The sequence below is a fragment of the Mandrillus leucophaeus genome, unplaced genomic scaffold (assembly GCF_000951045.1).
Source record: "Mandrillus leucophaeus isolate KB7577 unplaced genomic scaffold, Mleu.le_1.0 Scaffold25, whole genome shotgun sequence".
NCBI lineage: Eukaryota > Metazoa > Chordata > Mammalia > Primates > Cercopithecidae > Mandrillus > Mandrillus leucophaeus.
Window position 1 is genome coordinate 7,649,144 of NW_012102587.1, and position 17,883 is coordinate 7,667,026.

General features: G+C 36.8%; 1 protein-coding gene across 3 annotated transcripts in view; it reads right to left on the reverse strand.

Annotated features, from left to right (window-relative positions):
• Window positions 1-660: 660 nt before the first annotated feature.
• The window catches only part of INSIG2 (insulin induced gene 2), a 22,138-nt gene continuing 4,915 nt past the window's right edge, over window positions 661-17,883 (reverse strand). The window contains exons 2-6 of one of the 3 annotated variants that reach the window (XM_011983455.1): window positions 15,734-15,741; window positions 8,772-8,896; window positions 4,791-4,957; window positions 4,505-4,604; window positions 661-3,386 (exon numbers count right to left, since the gene is read on the reverse strand). In XM_011983455.1, coding sequence (XP_011838845.1) covers window positions 3,345-3,386; window positions 4,505-4,604; window positions 4,791-4,957; window positions 8,772-8,816 — 354 coding nt within the window. In that variant the 5' untranslated portion in view covers window positions 8,817-8,896; window positions 15,734-15,741 and the 3' untranslated portion in view covers window positions 661-3,344. Of the gene's footprint in view, window positions 3,387-4,504; window positions 4,605-4,790; window positions 4,958-8,771; window positions 8,897-15,349; window positions 15,742-17,883 lie in introns of all 3 variants that reach the window. The other 2 variants (XM_011983454.1, XM_011983457.1) reach the window with 2 other exon arrangements.

Sequence of the window (17,883 nt, forward strand, 5' to 3'; positions counted from 1 at the left end):
CATCTCATCTCTCTCACTTGGACTCTCCCCCTTATTTTATGCATAACTATACCAGTAAGCGGCAACCTGGGTGGCACATCAGAATCACCTGGGGAACTTTTAAAAATCCTAATGCTCAGGGCATACCCCAGACTAATTATATCAGAGTCTCTGGGGGTGGAACCCAGACACCAGCATTTTCTATAGGTCCCCATGTGATTCCAATATGCAGGCACATTTAAGAATTTTCCAGAATTGAAAACATGAGCTCACAGATTGAAAGTATATACCAAATACCAAGCAAAAAAAACCCAAAAAAACAAAAAAACAAAAACAAATCTACAACTAGCCAAATCATAATGAAGCTGAAAAACATTAGAGGATAGAGAGAAAGTCATGCAAATATCCTAGAGTGAAAAGACAGATTATCTACAAAGGAGAGAAAATTACGGTAATGTCAGACTTATCTGTAACATTAGGTGACAGAAGACAATGAGTTAAAAATCTTCAAAGTGCTGAGGGAGGGAAAAAAACTATGAACCTATAATTCTACAGCCTGCCAAATTATTCTTCAAGAATGAAAAAGACCTTTTCAGACACACAAAGCTAAGACTCTACTATTCAGACCATCACTGGAAGAATTACAGAATATATCTCATTATAAAGGTAAGTGAGCCAATAGGAATACAGAAGTATTTATTGATATTAACCAAGTCTGGCTTCTGCCTGGAAAATACAAGATGTATGAAACATATGCATCATTGAGAGGTCCCAATGGTCTTAAAGAAGGTAAAACAGCTCAGTGCAAATAAATAAATTTTACATTAAAAGTTTTAGCAGGGCTCTGGCTAATTTGAATTGTTTTCTTGCACTTTTGTAGAATTTATCCCATTTTCAACTGTGCAAATTTCTATAACTTGAAATAATCAAAGAAAGCACTACCAATCTAGCAATGTTTAAAAAATGTTTCCCACTTTCTTTCAATGAAAAAAATAGGTTTTATACATTTATATATTTATCAAAATATCAAAACTATTTTTTTGCTATAATTATCTTATTTTCTAGATGACCTGAAAATAATTTAAGAACACCAATGATAATCATTCAATCTCATCAATACTATATAGAGTTGACCCTTGAAAAACATAGTCTTCAACTATGTGGGTCCACTAATAATGCAAATTTTCTTCCACCCCTGCAAAAGCAAGACCAACCCCTCCTCCGCCTCCTCCTCAGCCTACTACTCAAAGTGAAGACAGCATGAGTGAAGACCTTTATGATGGTCCACTTGCACTTAATGAAGAGTAAATACATTTTCTTTTCCTTAGCTTACATTATTGTAAGAATACAGTATATAATATATATACCATACACAATATGTTGCTAATCAACTGTTTCTTATTGGTAAGGCTTCCGATCAAGAGTAGGCTATTAGTAGTTAAGTTCGGAGGAGTCAAAAGTTATACATGGGATTTTCAACTATCTTGGGGAGTGGTGCCCCTAACTCCTGTTGTTCCAGGGTCAACTGTATTTAGTTTCCTTTCATAATTTCTTGGTAACTTCAACCACACATGTTAATTTCATTAATTTTTCATTAGATTAATCCACAGTACCATATTCTAAGACTTACCACAAAGAAGAAACAGACTCTTAACCCAGATGATAATTATGTATTTAATACATGTTGCTTTCAACAGCAATTTTTAAGGTAAACACATCATAGATCTTATAACTTATTAAAGATTTTATAGTGCTTACAAAGTTGATTCTAAAAAATATACCTTATTTGTTCTAAATGAATAACATTATCTGGAAGATATAATAATAAATTATAGTAGTATGTTTTCCACCACAATAGTTAAGATTGTGTACACATATTCAATATGAAATCCTCTTAGGATTTTCACACCTTCAGCCTGAAAACATAAAAGCAGATTAAAGTTTGGCATACAAGATCTCAGTCTGATAGCAATTGTTTTAAAACTCAAAATGTAAAAATATCTACTTGACATTCTAGGAAAGCATGGGCACATGCACAGACACATTCTCTCACTCACTCACTCCAACACACACATGCATGCACACATACACACACTCCAGAGTACTCAGAAGATCTTGCCCTTGTGGATCAGACAACTGCCATCAATTTCAAAAACTAATGGAAAAAATTTAGCTAAGAATATGTTTAAACCATACTTAAGAGGTGCTGGTTGCCATTAAGATCTTTAACATGCAGAGAATGCCATCTCAAAACATTCTTAAACAGACTTGAACTATTCACTAATGGACACACGAATACATAAGAAATTATGTACCCATCTACTCCCCAGACTGCATATAAGATGAAAAACTAGGCATTCCACTAACAATGAGTCATATGACCGAACCCAGCTAAAGCTACAGTGGTTTGCTTCATAGAACCCAATAGATGACAGAACCCAACAGAATTAGAAACCTCATTTTGATCTGTTTGGAGTTTCCTATATGCTCCATGTGCAAAAGCAATGAGATTCTGTATTGTAGATGACAGCTAATACCACTCTGCACTTTTGTGGCACTGCAAGAGGTCACTGTATTTCCAAAACATGTATTTATTCCAATTAAATCCTCTAGTAGTCCTTACTTTTAATTATATATAGTGTTCCAAATTTAGAACCAAAACAATTTAATGCTGATAACCTCTTTTGCTTAGCATATGTACTTCCAGTAAGATCTGTCAAAACAGAAAATTACTCTTTGGGCTGTCTCCAGTAATGCAGGTTTGAAACCAGAAGTCCATTCTCACCCTGTATCAAAACATTCCAAACTCTATGAAACAGCATTAAATTAGAAACTAACCACAAATTAGGGCACTCATAACTCATACTGCTGTGATTACAAAAATAAAAAGGCACAACAGTAAGCTAAAGAGAAAATACCAGCTCCCCATATGCTTTTTGTTTGTTTGTTTTTGGCTTTCTTATTTTATTTCACTAAGTTTACAAATTGTTCAAAGCATTCTTATACTCTGCATGACAGGAACAATATTTTGGCACATTAACATTGTGAAACAATGTGTGGCATGTTTAAAAAATTAATTTAAAAATTTCATCTATTAATCAACACTTTTTTAATGTAGTACATATATATCTTACAGTTATTTAAGTCAAATACGTAAAGGTTTGCAACTGATTTACAGATGAAGCAATCACAGATTGCAGTAATATGTGTGTGTATATGTGTATATTTATCCATATATACACACATGCCAATCAAGGGAAAAACTGCATCCTGGCAATTTTACAGTCTGAAGTTTTGTTGGTATATCTACCACTTCACATCCTTTTCATCTTGTCTTTTTGTACAAAAGATATTTTTTGCCTTCTTCATTCCTGATGAGATTTTTCTGCGATAACTTTACATTCATACTGCAAAAATTAAAAGGTTAAAAGGTTAACAGATGAAGATCTCTTTTGAATAACAGCTTCCAAATAAACTGAAAAGCTCTAAAAATGAACACTTTATTACTATGTGCCCATTTATTCCTCAAATAATCTGAGAGTTACATAATTACTATGATTAAATGACAAATGGGACAGGGAAAAAAATAATTCACCTTCTGGAAGTGAAAAAGCCACAGCCAAAAGCAGAAGAAAGATGAGATTTTTGCATTACAAGCAAATAGTGGCAGTATATGATTTAGAATTTAGATCAATCTTTTAATATGAAAGGAAGCAAAGTAGGTTTCGTTGAGTACTCAATAAGGCAAGTTAGCAAAGAACAGTTCACGAACTTAAGGACAGGGCTGTTGTGGTGAACTCAGATCACTGTATTTTCAAATCATTATATGATATAAAAGAAAAAATCTATTACATTAACAAAAGCTTCTAGTCAAAACAATATTTTTAAAGTACAGCTATAAAAATGTACACCCACAATTCAAAATAAAGGAAACCAATAGGGTAAGATAATTGGTTGGCTATTTTACCAAAAATACAGCAAAGTAAATCACTCAATTCTCCTAACCTGGCTAAAAAGGTAAAAGTGACAGCATTTATTCATAAAACTGCTGTGGCCTCTGAATGTCACTCCCTAACCCTTGCCATCTATGACTGGAATCATCAACAATGTCCTTTTCCTTCATAACTAAAATGATCAAACGTCTTGATTTGTTAGAGATGGTCCTAATTTATACTTATTGTAGCAACATACTTAATAATAGTGACCTTTTTAACTTTCAAAACTGTCCCTTTTTGATATAGTGGAAACCTGTATATTAGTTTTTTAAAAACCACTAATATCCCCCATATGGTCAATAAATCATATTGCCCTATCCATAACACATTTTGAGCTTTTTTCTCCAGTGGCTTCTCAACTTTTAAAACACCTGTGATTAAATTCTTCCAAATGATTTATTTCAATGGAAGTGCAAAAAATCAATCAAAGAATGTTGTCTTCACAAATTGCTTTCCCTTAAAGGACTACCTTTTAGATAAAACTTGTCATACATCTCATTCAGAAAAGTGATTAATAAGCATCAGCTTACCATTGCCAGTTGTCGACCAATGTTTCCCATTGTTATGCCTCCAGCAAAAAATATACATGGTAACCAAGAACGAACATAGAGGAAATCTGGAGATGTATATCTAGAATAACAGACATGTCTTTAATACCCACAGAGGAACTGCAATGACACTTAAGATAATTACAATGAAAATAAACTACTCTGTAGATTAAACTGGCTAACCTCATTTCATAATCTCAATTCTGAAAGCAGTTAACATTTATTTATCTAGCAAACAAGCACCAAAATTTTAAGGATTAATACTTACTGATAAACACCATTATATACTAGTAATTGAGTGACCAGGGTTGCCAAGAAGGCGATTCCTACTCCAAGGCCAAAACCACTTCTAGATCTATCAAAAGTCCACCACAGTCCAATGGATAGCGCAGCCAGTGTGAGAGACAACTGTATGTTGTTATCAAAATCCACTTTCTGAGATCAGTGTTAAGAAGTCATCTTAAAACTTGTAACCAAATAATATCACCTGTTCATTTTTCTAAATAAGAGATGCATCTGTTGAGAAGGGAATTAATTGCTTCTACTCAAGTACCTCAGTCTCTTAGTACAATGTATGAAGCTAGGTGAGATTAAAACTATCTCCAGTATTTACCCAATACCAGATACATAAAAGACATTAATCAATAGATCCTACCAACCTGTAACCCCTCCAAAAAATAAAAAATAAACAGTCTACATACATTCCCAATTATAAGCCATGATTTAAGAAATGCTTTCTTTGCTAAAAATAACTAGAAGCCTCAGAACACAAGTATCACTAAAAGAACACACTTTTGCAAAAAAGGAAACCAATATTACTTCTCCAGCAGGTTTAGAATTACTTGAGAATCATACAGGAACTTGAAAATAGAAGAGTTGACAGCTATTTAACAGGGTACCACATTCTCTCTATGATTTACTGACAGACACATTTTATAATAATGCAGTTCAGAAACAAGAGTACCAAGGACACAGTATCCCTTTCTATTATGTCAACTGTTCTAGTTTTAATTTGTTGAGGATAAAGCCTTGAAGTGAACATTATCTTACAACCTGCCAAGCTATTTTGGTGCCTGAGACTTTCTGGTATAGGACAGTTTGTTCAAATGATATTTTATTTTCATCACCTACTTAAGCATCTATTCACAAAAGTATGGCCCTTTTCTACACCAAAATCTCTGGGTAAAATGAAGCTTTACAGATTCAGTTTTCTCATCTCTTTGCTAGAGGATTACACTAAAGGAATTAATTTCAAGTGCCATTAAAAGGGCATTATCTATGTCCCAAAGGCCACCTCTTGGCTCTATAACCAGCTACTGGGGAAGGCGGGGGAGGTTTTGGAGGAACACATATCACCAAACTGACCACGCTACAAGTACAGAGAAGTCCAAAAAAAAAAAAAAAATGCATACGAAGCCATTTCCCACTACCTTTAACACTCTGTTTTTCACCATTTCCCTACCCCTACCAAGCAACTATCCTAAACACCCAGTTTGCTTATTTCTCAGCATGTCAGGACTATTGTGGGCAACCCCTTCAAGGTCGTTTCTTGTTAAGGCTTGATTTAAAAAGAAACCTACAGTTCATATGGATATGCTTTCTGGAAAAGCTTTTCTTATTCTTTTGCTATCATTATACTTAAAGTTCAAAGAAAAGGTTTAGAGCTCTGATTTCCCTATGAAATAAACACTCATGTAAGGAGTGGAATTTGGTATTAAATGAGTTTCATGTTTGTTAACTAAACTCAATTAAAAGTCACAGCGAAGTAAGGAGGCTTCCAGAGTAAACAGATATATCAGTCTTAAAATAGTGCCATATGGGCCGGGCGCGGTGGCTCACGCCTGTAATCCAGCACTTTGGGAGGCCGAGGCAGGTGGATCACGAGGTCAGGAGATCAAGACCATCCCGCTAACACGGTGAAACCCTGACTCTACTAAAAATACAAAAAAATTTGCCGAGTGTGGTGGCGGGCGCCTGTAGTCCCAGCTACTCGGGAGGCTGCCAGTTACTCGGGAGGATGAGGCAGGAGAATGGCGTAAACCCGGGAGGCAGAGCTTGCAGTGAGCCAAGATTGTGCCACTGCATTCCAGCCTGGGCGACAGAGCAAGCCTCCATCTCAAAAAATAAAAAAATAGTGCCATATGAGTTTGTAAAGTCTAAGTAACCTAATATTAGAAGTGTATGCTATAAATTTGGTAAACATTTTGGACTTTACTTAAAGGACAACAGGATATCTAAGATTGCTATATTTAAGTATTTCATTGAGAAAGAAATGTAAAGATTTTAAACTTAATAAGTTTTTAAAATTTCAGAAAGGCTATTAAGTATTTCATTGAGAAAGAAATGTAAAGATTTTAAACTTAATAAGTTTTTAAAATTTCAGAAAGGCTATTTAAATTTCTCTACAGAAAAATAAAAATCGAAGTGGAAATGTCTGAGAGAGAAGCATCTAATCCACCAGATAGAGAGGAACTGACAGTTTTGAGGCTTCTGTGTAGGCAAATGAGATGTTCCTAGACTTGAGTCAGGCTCTCTCGGGTCTGTTCTCAGCTCTAATGCAATGTCGCAGAATAAATGACTTAGTAAATTACCTAACCTCTCTAGCTTCCATTTGTCTTATTATCTTTACAAAAAAAAAAAAAAAAGTGGAACTAGGTGATTTCTAAGTTCTCTTCTAGATATAATGGTATATGATCTTATCTTTTTAAGCCCTCCTGACCACTAGATTTTTTATAAAATCTTAAATCTCAAAAAGTTCACCAAAATAAACACGTGGAAATGTCCTCAATACAAAAGGAAATTAAAAATAATAAAAGCCACTGAGGGACTTCCAAATTCACAGAACTGCAACAGCCAGCACAACTGTGCAGAGGAAGGCAGATATGTTTTCAGAATCTACAACCCTTCTCTTTTCCATGTTTTTTGCCCCCAAGCTTATCCACAACACCTCAATACTTTCTGTGAAAGACACAGGGATCTACTTGACACATGACCCACCCTCCCTCTCCAGCTAGCTAACTCTGCCAGCCCTGAGTCCAGTGCAAAGTTGTAAGAGCAAACTTTTGGCAGCCTGGGTCACACTTACTGCTTTTCCAAGTACCCAAGGTTCCTGCCACGTTCACTGTCTAAACCACATCTCCTAGAAAAGACAGGAACAGCATTTCCTAGTTCCTCTTCTACCAAGGAAAGTCAGAGCGAATGAGGAGGAAGTAGAAGACAGGAAATAAGGAGGATGACAGGAGAAAAACCTTATGAGGGCAAACATTTTTTTCTGGGCACAGAAGGTAGAAAGGGCAAGAGAAATAGGAGCTGCCTGGGACACTGTAAAAACACTCATTAACCACTAAATAAAATGTCTGAATCTTCAAACAATAAAACTTTAAAAATATGTACTGGGAAAGAAATTTATTTTTGACCAAGGTCTAAGTTGGTATTTCTACTTATGCCATTTACATGGTTTGTCAGTATTGATTAAAACCAATGCGTCTACCTTTAAAAAAAAAAAAAAAAAAAAAAAAAAGCTTCTTGGCCAGGTGCAGTGCGGTGGCTCAGGCCTGTAATCCCAGCACTTTCGGAGGCCGAGGCAGGCGGATCATGAGGTCAGGAGATCAAGACCATCCTGCCTAACATGGTGAAACCCCGTCTCTACTAAAAATACAAAAAATTAGCCGGGCGTGGTGGCTGGCACCTGTAGTCCCCGCTACTCGGGACGCTGAGGCCTGAGAATGGCGTGAACCCAGGAGGCGGGGCTTGCAGTGAGCCAAGATCACGCTACTGCACTCCAGCCTGGGCGACAGAGGGAGACTCCGTCTCAAAAAAAAAAAAAAAAAAAAAGAAAAAGAAAAAAGAAAAACAAAAGACAAACAAAATAGCACCTGAAGCTACCACGTGTCCTTATTAGCAATTATTAAAGAAAGAGAGGAAAAAACTCTTCTGAAAATGTACCTGTTCCATTTTTGGATTAACTACACAGAAGTAATTAAGTAACCAAATTTAAGAAAACAGGTAAATATTTTAAATTTGCAAAGTTTCTAAGTGATATTGAAAAATACGAATTGAAATGAAAGGCTATACCCCACTTTGTAATTGCACAGTTGCTACACTGATGTTTCAACAATATGGTTCACATTCTTCTTCTAACTAAGTGGGCATATCACAATTTGACAACAGTGAAGTTGTAAGGAGCTGTTTAACCTTTGGTTTGTTGGAAGCTTTGTTATCATGCATTTCATTACAGAGTAAAGGATACAGCACTGGCATGATTTATACCAACAAAGACTGCTACACACCGCATTACACTGGACCACTCTCTTTTAAATTTATGTGGTTCTCCTAGATGTCTGTCAATGCAGGGGTATAATAACCCAATCACAGCTGTGGGGAAAAAAGAAAAAAATTAAGTTATCTCCAATGTTGTACTGGCAACACTTAAGCTAAAAGAATCACTACAACCACCACAAGCATTTTAAAGATTCTTAAAAAACAAACAAACAAGTTATTTCACATCAATCACTGATATTTTTTAACTTACCTTCCAAAAGAAATGAAATGAGGATAACACCAATGAAGAAAGTATTGCAAATGATTACAACAACATTCTAAATTATAATAAACAAAACACTCTTCAAATATATGATTCATAATTTAGCAGACTGGACTAGATGATTCATGCTACTTTTCTGCTACTGATACCTATGAGACCTGAAAAGTATCAAACCAGTTAGCAGTTAAGAAATGTTCTCTCTAAACTCCAAACCATAAAATAGGTATTACATGCCACAAATCTAAAGAAAATCTAGAAGCATAAAAGTATACAACAAGCTCATCATACACACAATGTTCTGATGGTTCTGGCTGGCCTCTTACGTAGATCAGTCTCACCCCTACCAGCTTCCCGTCTTAGTCTTCCGCATCTAGCGCCTTTTACTGACACTCCTTTCCACTCTAGCCCTTTAATGAGGCTGTAGGTCATACTGTCAAAGCAGGAAAACGCACAACAGAGATCTACAGGTAGACTCATTCTGCACATAGAAACAATGGAGGAAACAAGGTGTACAGGTATTTAAAATTTTCAGTTAAATTTTAAATGCACTGTTACAAGAAGAAATCATCTTAGTACTTCCCTTAGTTCTGGAAAGAACACCTTGAATGCTGTGTCATTAATTATATATAACTGTATATAAAATGTCCATGATGAGTCCCAAAATATTCTCTCCCTTTCTTAAATATTTCTCAAACCTCAACATTTTATTCATTTAGTGGGAAAGAATTTTAAATGCTAAATTAGTTATTAAAAAGAATATTTAATGAAAACATTCTAATCTTCCTAAAAACAGGATGATTATGTTGTGCCATTCTGGCAATAAAGACACTACTGTCACATCAGTTGAAAAGCATGTTTAAAATATCCAGTACCACTCAAGAGGAATCATGAAATTACAATGCCAAAATCTAAGTGCCTGAGGGACAAGAGGCCCTCCCCTTACCCAATATTAGCCAGCTATATCTCACAGGCAATGCATTCACTCTTCGAAGAAAAACAGAAACCAATTAGTATCAAAAATCACAGGCTAGCAGATCAATGGTGCAGCATTTGAAAAAGGCTGTGTGACCAGCCTTCTATCTCAAGATGAGATGCTGCAATACTGTATGCATTTTCTAGTCCACAACTCTTTTAAGTTAGGCATTTGCTGAGTATAGATGGCTCATAGAACATTAAGAGATTAAGAACTATCTCGGCAATGCAGAGCTCCAATAACGATTTGTAAGTCTAGAAGTTTCACACTATATTCCTATTTAAAAGACTGCTCCAAAATTCCGAGAAGATTTAACTGACAGGATTTTTAAATTTCTATACAAATAAAACGGCAACAAGCATCCCTAACAGTTCAAATGTAACTAAACAAATATCACCTTTTTTTCTCAAGGGTTCATAAAACTAACAGCTCATTTGTCACCCCGGTCCCCCCACGATATATATCCTCCCTTTGCCTGTTGCTGAGTAAAGTCAACTAAGAGCAGACATTCCAAGTCAATTTTCCTGAGCAACTGATGCCACAGGTAAAGAATTATTACATAGAGAATACTGACATGTGTGTGCCAAGATATAAATAAGTAAAATTGACTATATTTTTATGCATGTGATGTCAGACTTGCAAGTGAGAGACAATTGAGGAGAGAAAGCAAAAACACAAAAAGAAATTTAAACTGCCACACTCCCAACCCTGGGATTTGCCAATAAAAATCAAATCCATTGAGTATGCATGGTTCTCAGCTGCTCACTGAAGAGGGAGAATTCAAAGAAGCTTGTCACTTCCCATTAAATGTCTTCGTTCTTTCCCTTAAATAAAGGCATGGCAGAGTCTGATAGCAATACATGCAATACTGTGAGGTTCCACTGTTTGAGAGCTCGACAGAATATGTCTGGGCCTCTTTTCCTCTTCCTGTACTTTTTTTTTCAAAAAAAAAAAAAAAAACAACAACAAGAAAGAGTGTTAAAATCATGGCTGTGCAAAATCATATGCAAACACAGTCCTGCTTATAAATCAAATGGTTCTCTGATGCAAAAATCACATTACTTGTGATATCTTTAAGTTATTTCCCAGTAACTAGTTACAGTCTACCAAAGCCAAACACTAAAGAAGTCTGTAAAACCTCAGTAGTAAGTCATCACTTTTTTATGGGAGTGTGCTTAATGCAGGGAGGCGCTAAAAGGAACATAGTCAAAGCCAGACATTTTGTAAGAAAACAGGAACTGAATAAACGAAAACACTCCATGAGGTATACTTCGATGGAAAACTACAAGATAATATTTTCCTTCAACAAATACTTAAGCCCTGACAATATGTCTGGTTCTTGGTATTTGCTGGAGATTTAAAAAGGCAAGGCCAGGTGTGGTGGCTCACACCTGTAATCCCAGCACTTTGGGAGGCCGAGGCAGGCAAATCACAAGGTCAGGAGTTTGAGTCCAGCCTGGCCAACATGGTGAAACCCTGTTTCCACTAAAAATACAAAAAAAAAAAAAAAAAATAGCTGGGCGTAGTGGCGGGCGCCTGTAATCCCAGCTACTTGGAAGGCTGAGGCAGGAGAATTGCTTGAAGCCAGGAGGTGGAGGTTGCAGTGAGCCAAGATGGTGCCACTGCACTCCAGTCCAGGTGACAGAGTGAGACTCCGTCTAAAAAAAAAAAAAAAAAAAAAGGCAAAAGAGTAAGATATGATTCCAGTTGCAAAGTGACCATAGAAACAAAACAATTAAATACAATCCTGCATTAAGTACAGCTGACAGGACAGAGGGGTCCCAGGCTTCTCTTTGCCTGTGCTGCGGGAAGGCAAGGTGCTGGGCTGTCAGAAAAGCTTCACAGAAAGAGATGACACTTTAGGCAGGAGCATTCAGCAGTAAATGGCGCAGAAACAGTGCTCTCATTAAAGGGAGGTGACTGAGGACAATCATGGACAACTGGAAACTGCTGGTGTTACAAGGAAGCTGTAAGCTTCAGACACAAAGGGAGCTGCAGAGTCCAGAAAGACTCTGAAGAAGATAAAAGCAGGCAAGAGCCATATTATAAAGCCTTTACCCTGCAGACAATGGGCAATCAGGAAAACAATGTCATCACTGTTGTACCAGACAGAGGCCATCTTCTTAGTAGTGAGGGTACCACACAAGGGGGCTGAGAAACGGGTGGGTGCAAAACTAGAGGCAGGAAGAGAAAAGACTCAAGACTCCAAGCACAGCCATTGAGGGATGGATGGACGAAGAAAGAGACAGAGGAAAGATGTAAAACTTGGAAACTGGATGTAGAAAAGGAGACAAAGCAAGAAATCTTACAAGGTTCTACAGGAATGGGGCAATGGACTGTAAAACTAAACAGGAAAGATTTTTCTTTTCTTTTTACATTAGATATTATTTTCGTACGTTTGGACACAACCAGGCTACTTGTGATTTTTGAGGCAACTTCTCTACTTATTTTATCCACATGAGTTGTCTTTTTCTATTTATTCTTTAGAAAGATTTCTTTGTGGCCCTCAATAACGCTGAAAATATTTCTAATTCCAATTCTGGTACATGGCATACATAAGGAAGTTAACTTGTAACATCAGCATTATCAAACTAAAAATATGGAATTAAGAAAAAAAGTCATCAAAATTAGTTTACCAAAGTTCTCTATTAGTTGTCCCTCCAGAAGCACCACTAGCAAATTTTCCAGGATTGTGCTATAGAGAAAGGTGGCAAATAACCAGGAGTACTTTCTACACAAAGAAGATGGTGATTCTGGAGCCCCTCCAAAAGGTAGCTGCTCGATCTCTGAATGTTAGTTGAACAGGAAAATCAAAGGATTATCAGTTTTTCTGACTTAAGATGGTAAGACCCTAGAGAGGTCTTGAAAATCCACACCAACACATATACACAAAAACATATGCATATTACATATACACGCAAACTCAAACACACTATGTTTCTTAAATCATTTACTTCTTTTCCCATGATACTTTCCCTAAAATAATGATGCAGGGGATAGCAGAGCAGAGGTTTTGCGAGAATCCATGTTCCATCTCTGGTAACTTGCACAAATCTGGTATCTTTCACTCTCATCTACGAAACACCATGACTTAACGAACAAAATTGGTAGCAGAATTCGCTGGAATCTAGATTTCCTAATGCCTCTCTTTCTTTTGCCCAAGTACCTCATGGTACAAACTGCTTTCAGAAGAGATACTTAAGCAAGAAATGTAAACGCAAATTCCCCAGATGAAAAGGTATGAGGCTAAGTTCGTAAGTGTGACAAACCTAGTGGCTGGAAATAGGAAGGAAAGTAGCAGCTGAACTGTGGTATTAGCATTAGAAATTTTCCTTTCTAAAATGTAAGTTTATGACAAAAGTGCTGACATTACAGGGCAGAAGGACCAGAAGGACACTATGCAGCCCTGTTACTCGTCATAGTGGAGGTACAATGAAACCTCAGTTAAGTTCCCCTGCCCCAGCCCAAATGCACAACACATGCCAGGGAATTCCATCTAGGACTGACACCCAGTCTGGAGGCTTGAAAAGAGGCATCCTGAGTAGGGGAAAGTTTGAGTAGCTTCCTTTTCCCTTCCCTAACATGTGACATGTGGGCCCAGTCACACCACTCACTGGCTTTCTGGGACCCTGGGCTCACTGGTTTTCTTTCTTCATCTCAGTGAGTGTCCTCTCCCCTCCAAACAGGCACAAAACCAAACATCTCTCTCCCAACGTTGCTCTACAGAACCCTGGGATTACAGGATGTACCTAGCACATTAGCAGACATTCACTAAGCAACAGTTTCCCTTCTCTGACCTTCCCTTTGTTCTATCCTGAAAATACATGTATGTTCTTCCATGTCCCAAAAAGCTTCTACTGGCAGCCAGACTACACCATAGAAGAAAAGAAACAAAGAACTAGAAAAGTTGTTGAGAAAACGTTTTCTCTTCTGAATTTAAATGAAAGAAAAATGTGTGAGGACCAGTACATACAGCAGAGAGTGATACAATTTAATTTGTTTTTTATTTGGACTATTTTGCCTTTTCACTTGGAGAATGACAACCCTGGGGAAATTAAGAATCACTGCCTTCATGACTTCACTTTTAATGTGAACCCCATAATAGTGAGACATCAGTATATAAGCACTAAAGCCTCACTACAACGGTGCCCCTCTAACCGTGCAACCGGATTCTATAATTGTCCAGTAAGTTTCACAAGGCCATTCTAACACTTCTCTAAATTGCAACCTCACCCTTCAAACTCACCCTTCAACCTCCAGCTTTTGGATGGAAGCCAAGGACACATATTATGTTGCAAGATATTCATTCATATATGTTAAGTATGAGACACTAAATGGGTATTTAAAAAAGCAATTTTCTCCTTCAATCAGAATCATCTTCTACCACATGATTATGGTTTCCTTCTATTACTTTATTATTAAAAACAGTATTAATCTATTGGTCTTGGTCATTAGAAAACACCAAAGAGCTATCCACTGTGGATGTATGGCTTCAATAAAGTATTGTGACATGCTCTACTCTATACATTACACATTGCCCACCACCAAAAAAAATCTAAAGTAACTAATAGGATAATAATTTTATGCAAAGAGAGTCTACCTTATAGATCTCTTTAAATATTTCTTATTCTTAAGGTACTTACAAAAATAAGACACCAAGGAAAAAGGCATTTACAACAATCTAAAAAAATACAACATGAAGCCTTAAACTTGAATTATTCAAGTTTTCAAGTTTTTATTACTTCAAAAACAAGACCACAACACAGGCATCAAACCCTTAAAACCAGATGGTGGTGCTCATCCTCAAAATAACTTAAAATAACACTTAGATGAAATGGGTTGAAGAAAGAACAAAATTAAAGGGTTAAATGCTTCATCCCTAAGGGAAACAGGATTGTTTTTTAGAAGTAAATGTTAAAAGTTTACAGGACAGATAGAAATGAGACAGAAAGGAATACATACTTTATGAGTTCATTTATAGTGCATTCTAGAACAGAGAGAAATAATTTATGGCAACAGAAAGCAGATCAGTGGTAGCCTGAGGCTGGGTTGGGGAATGGACCGCAAGAGGACACGAGAGACTCTGGAGGGTGATGGAAATGTTCCACAGCTGGATTGGCAGTGGCCACGTGACTGTACGCATTTACCTAAACACATCAAGTTGTTCAATTCAAACAGGTCCAGTGTATTATATCTAAATTGTATCTCAATAAATATATTTTCTTTTTAAAAAAGGTTTATTGCTCAGACAACATCCATACTCATTTACCCTATTTCCTTTCTAAGCATTACAGAAACATCCTACACATACCTGAAGCCGTGCCACAGCATGGGGGTACCCACCATGCAGAAGAAAAGATGCTTGCAATCACATCAGGTGGAAAGAGCGTCACATTTCTCTGAATCTGAAGTAAGTTTAACACCAATGCAAGAAATACTCCAATAAAAAATAGCACTACTCCTCGAATCATCAAGTTCACACTCTGGCTAGTGACAGATGAGATATATGGGCCACATTTTTTGGGCCCAGGTGACTCTGTCTCTCCTTCCGCCATGGTTTCATAAGTTCAGTAAGCCGTTAAAAAAAAAAAAAAAAAAAAAGGAAAGGCTTCCCAGCTGAAAAGCTCAAGTGTCTGTGAATCAAAGACTGATGCTTCAACAGTACCACCACATCTTGTCCTAAAGTAGGACCTACCAGAAATCCTGAAAGAGATAAGAAAAAAGAAATTAATGAGCATCTAATACATGATTATTGTAATTTTACTGATTTCAATACTAGTTCATTTAAATGGACAAATGAGAAAATGACAAGCTTGTATACTAATTTATTCAAATTATTAACATTTATTGAATAAGAAAAAGTTTTAAAAGTATTTTTATATGCAAGATGTAATAAAAAATAAAGTACTACCGTTACATTTACTAGGACAGAAAAAGTGACCTAAGAGACCTAAAGGTTAGAATCATAGTAGAAACAGCTTGCTCTATCTCTGAGAAAAGCAGAACAGGTAATCTGACACTTCCACTAGAATCTGGAGGGTAAAACCCTGCTCTCTGTTCTCTTCTCCCTAAATCTCTAAGCCTATCAGTACAATAGTGTATTTTATATTTTACAGGTAAGCGTATTCTGACTGAAGACGCTGTATTTTTTGCAATAAAATAAGTCAAGAGGACAACCTCCATAGAAGGACAAAATAACCTGTTTTAATGTTTATTGCTTATATATTTGGTTATCCGCACAAAAACATTCTACAAAACCAGACCACCATGCACACACCTACATATACACCAACCACAGAAACCAGACCTGATTCACTCTCCCCAGGGGCACAACGGTATCCCACCCCTGCCTCAACAGTCTGCCCTTGTTGCAATCACAGAATGGACTATAAAAAAGCTGGAGGGCAAACAAAAGAAAGGAAGTGAAGAAAATGAAGAACAATCTAATGGCTAGATTCTAATGAGTTTTATCCACTTGGTTCCTGACTTCTAAAACCTAAAACTTTGCTACTACAATCAGTCTAGGTATTTGTTCATTCCTCTGACCAAAGTGATCTTTCCTTTTGGGGCATTCTATGTGCTGTTTTAAGCACCTGACATGTGGTAATTCATTTAATCCTCACAATAACCTTCAGAGGTTTAGTGCAATTATTATGTACATTTTATAGGTGACGCAAAAAAGCAAAGAAAGGTTAAGTCACTTGACCTAGTGCACACCTCCAGTAAGAGACCAAGCTGGGATTCAAAAGTATGCAGTCTGACTCGAAAGCCTTCATTCTTGCCATAATGTTCAGTCTCCCAAACTGTCACATATTCGATGTGTTTTCTACGAATACTAAGTTTTTAACTGGGAAAAAATAGTACACAGGTAATTTACTTTTATTCCATCCAACAATGTATCTTCGGCACTTTCATAAGTCGGTACAGAAATAATATTTCCTTTAATCCAAAAGCAGTTTATTTTAAAAAGTGTAGCACCTAGAATGACTACTTTATAATTATAGGTATAGTTGCTTTATGGATTGTAAACGTTTCATGAAGGTCTTATTTATGATTATATTAATATCACTGTGCCTATGCACCCAGAAAAGTTCCTGCTTAGCCCACAGTGGGAGCTCCACATAATCATATTTGCTTAAACTGGGTTAACTCTTTCTGAATCAAACCATATAGGGTAAAGTAGGCCTTTATGAGAGCAAACCTAGCTCCTAATCATCACTTAAAATATATACATTTCCTCTGAGTTTTCCAGTCTCAAACAACCTTTGAAAGAATTTTGGAACAAAGCCCTCATGTAAACTGCAGAGAACGGGGCTGAATTACAACAAAAAACTAGTATGAAAATGAAAATATTTGTTAAGTATTAGTAACCTCCACAGCCTATCAGTTCCATGTGATAAACACTTAGACAACAGGCCTGGGGCTGTGCCACATCAAAGCTGTGTGTTCAACATTCAAGAGGAAATTCTGTTCCCAGGCTAGTAGTCCTCACTGACCTACTTAGACTATAAAGTAATTGAAACTCCACGGCTTAAGGGACTGAAAAAACTAACCCACAGTATAGCTAATTCATGGGAAAACATATTCTAAATACCAACTGAAAATGCCCAGAAACATCTCCTCCTGACCTGGTCCTGCAGACCATTCCTTGCTGTGGAATCCAGGCATATGAGCATGCCATGCATGCTGGTTGCTTTTAGCAAGGTTCAGTAGCTGCAGAACTGTCCTTTATCATCATCATCATCATCATCATCTGGTTACTTTTGGCAAGGTTCAGTAGCTACAGAACTCTCCATCATCATCATCACCTGGTTGCTTTTGGCAAGGTTCAGTAGCTACAGAACT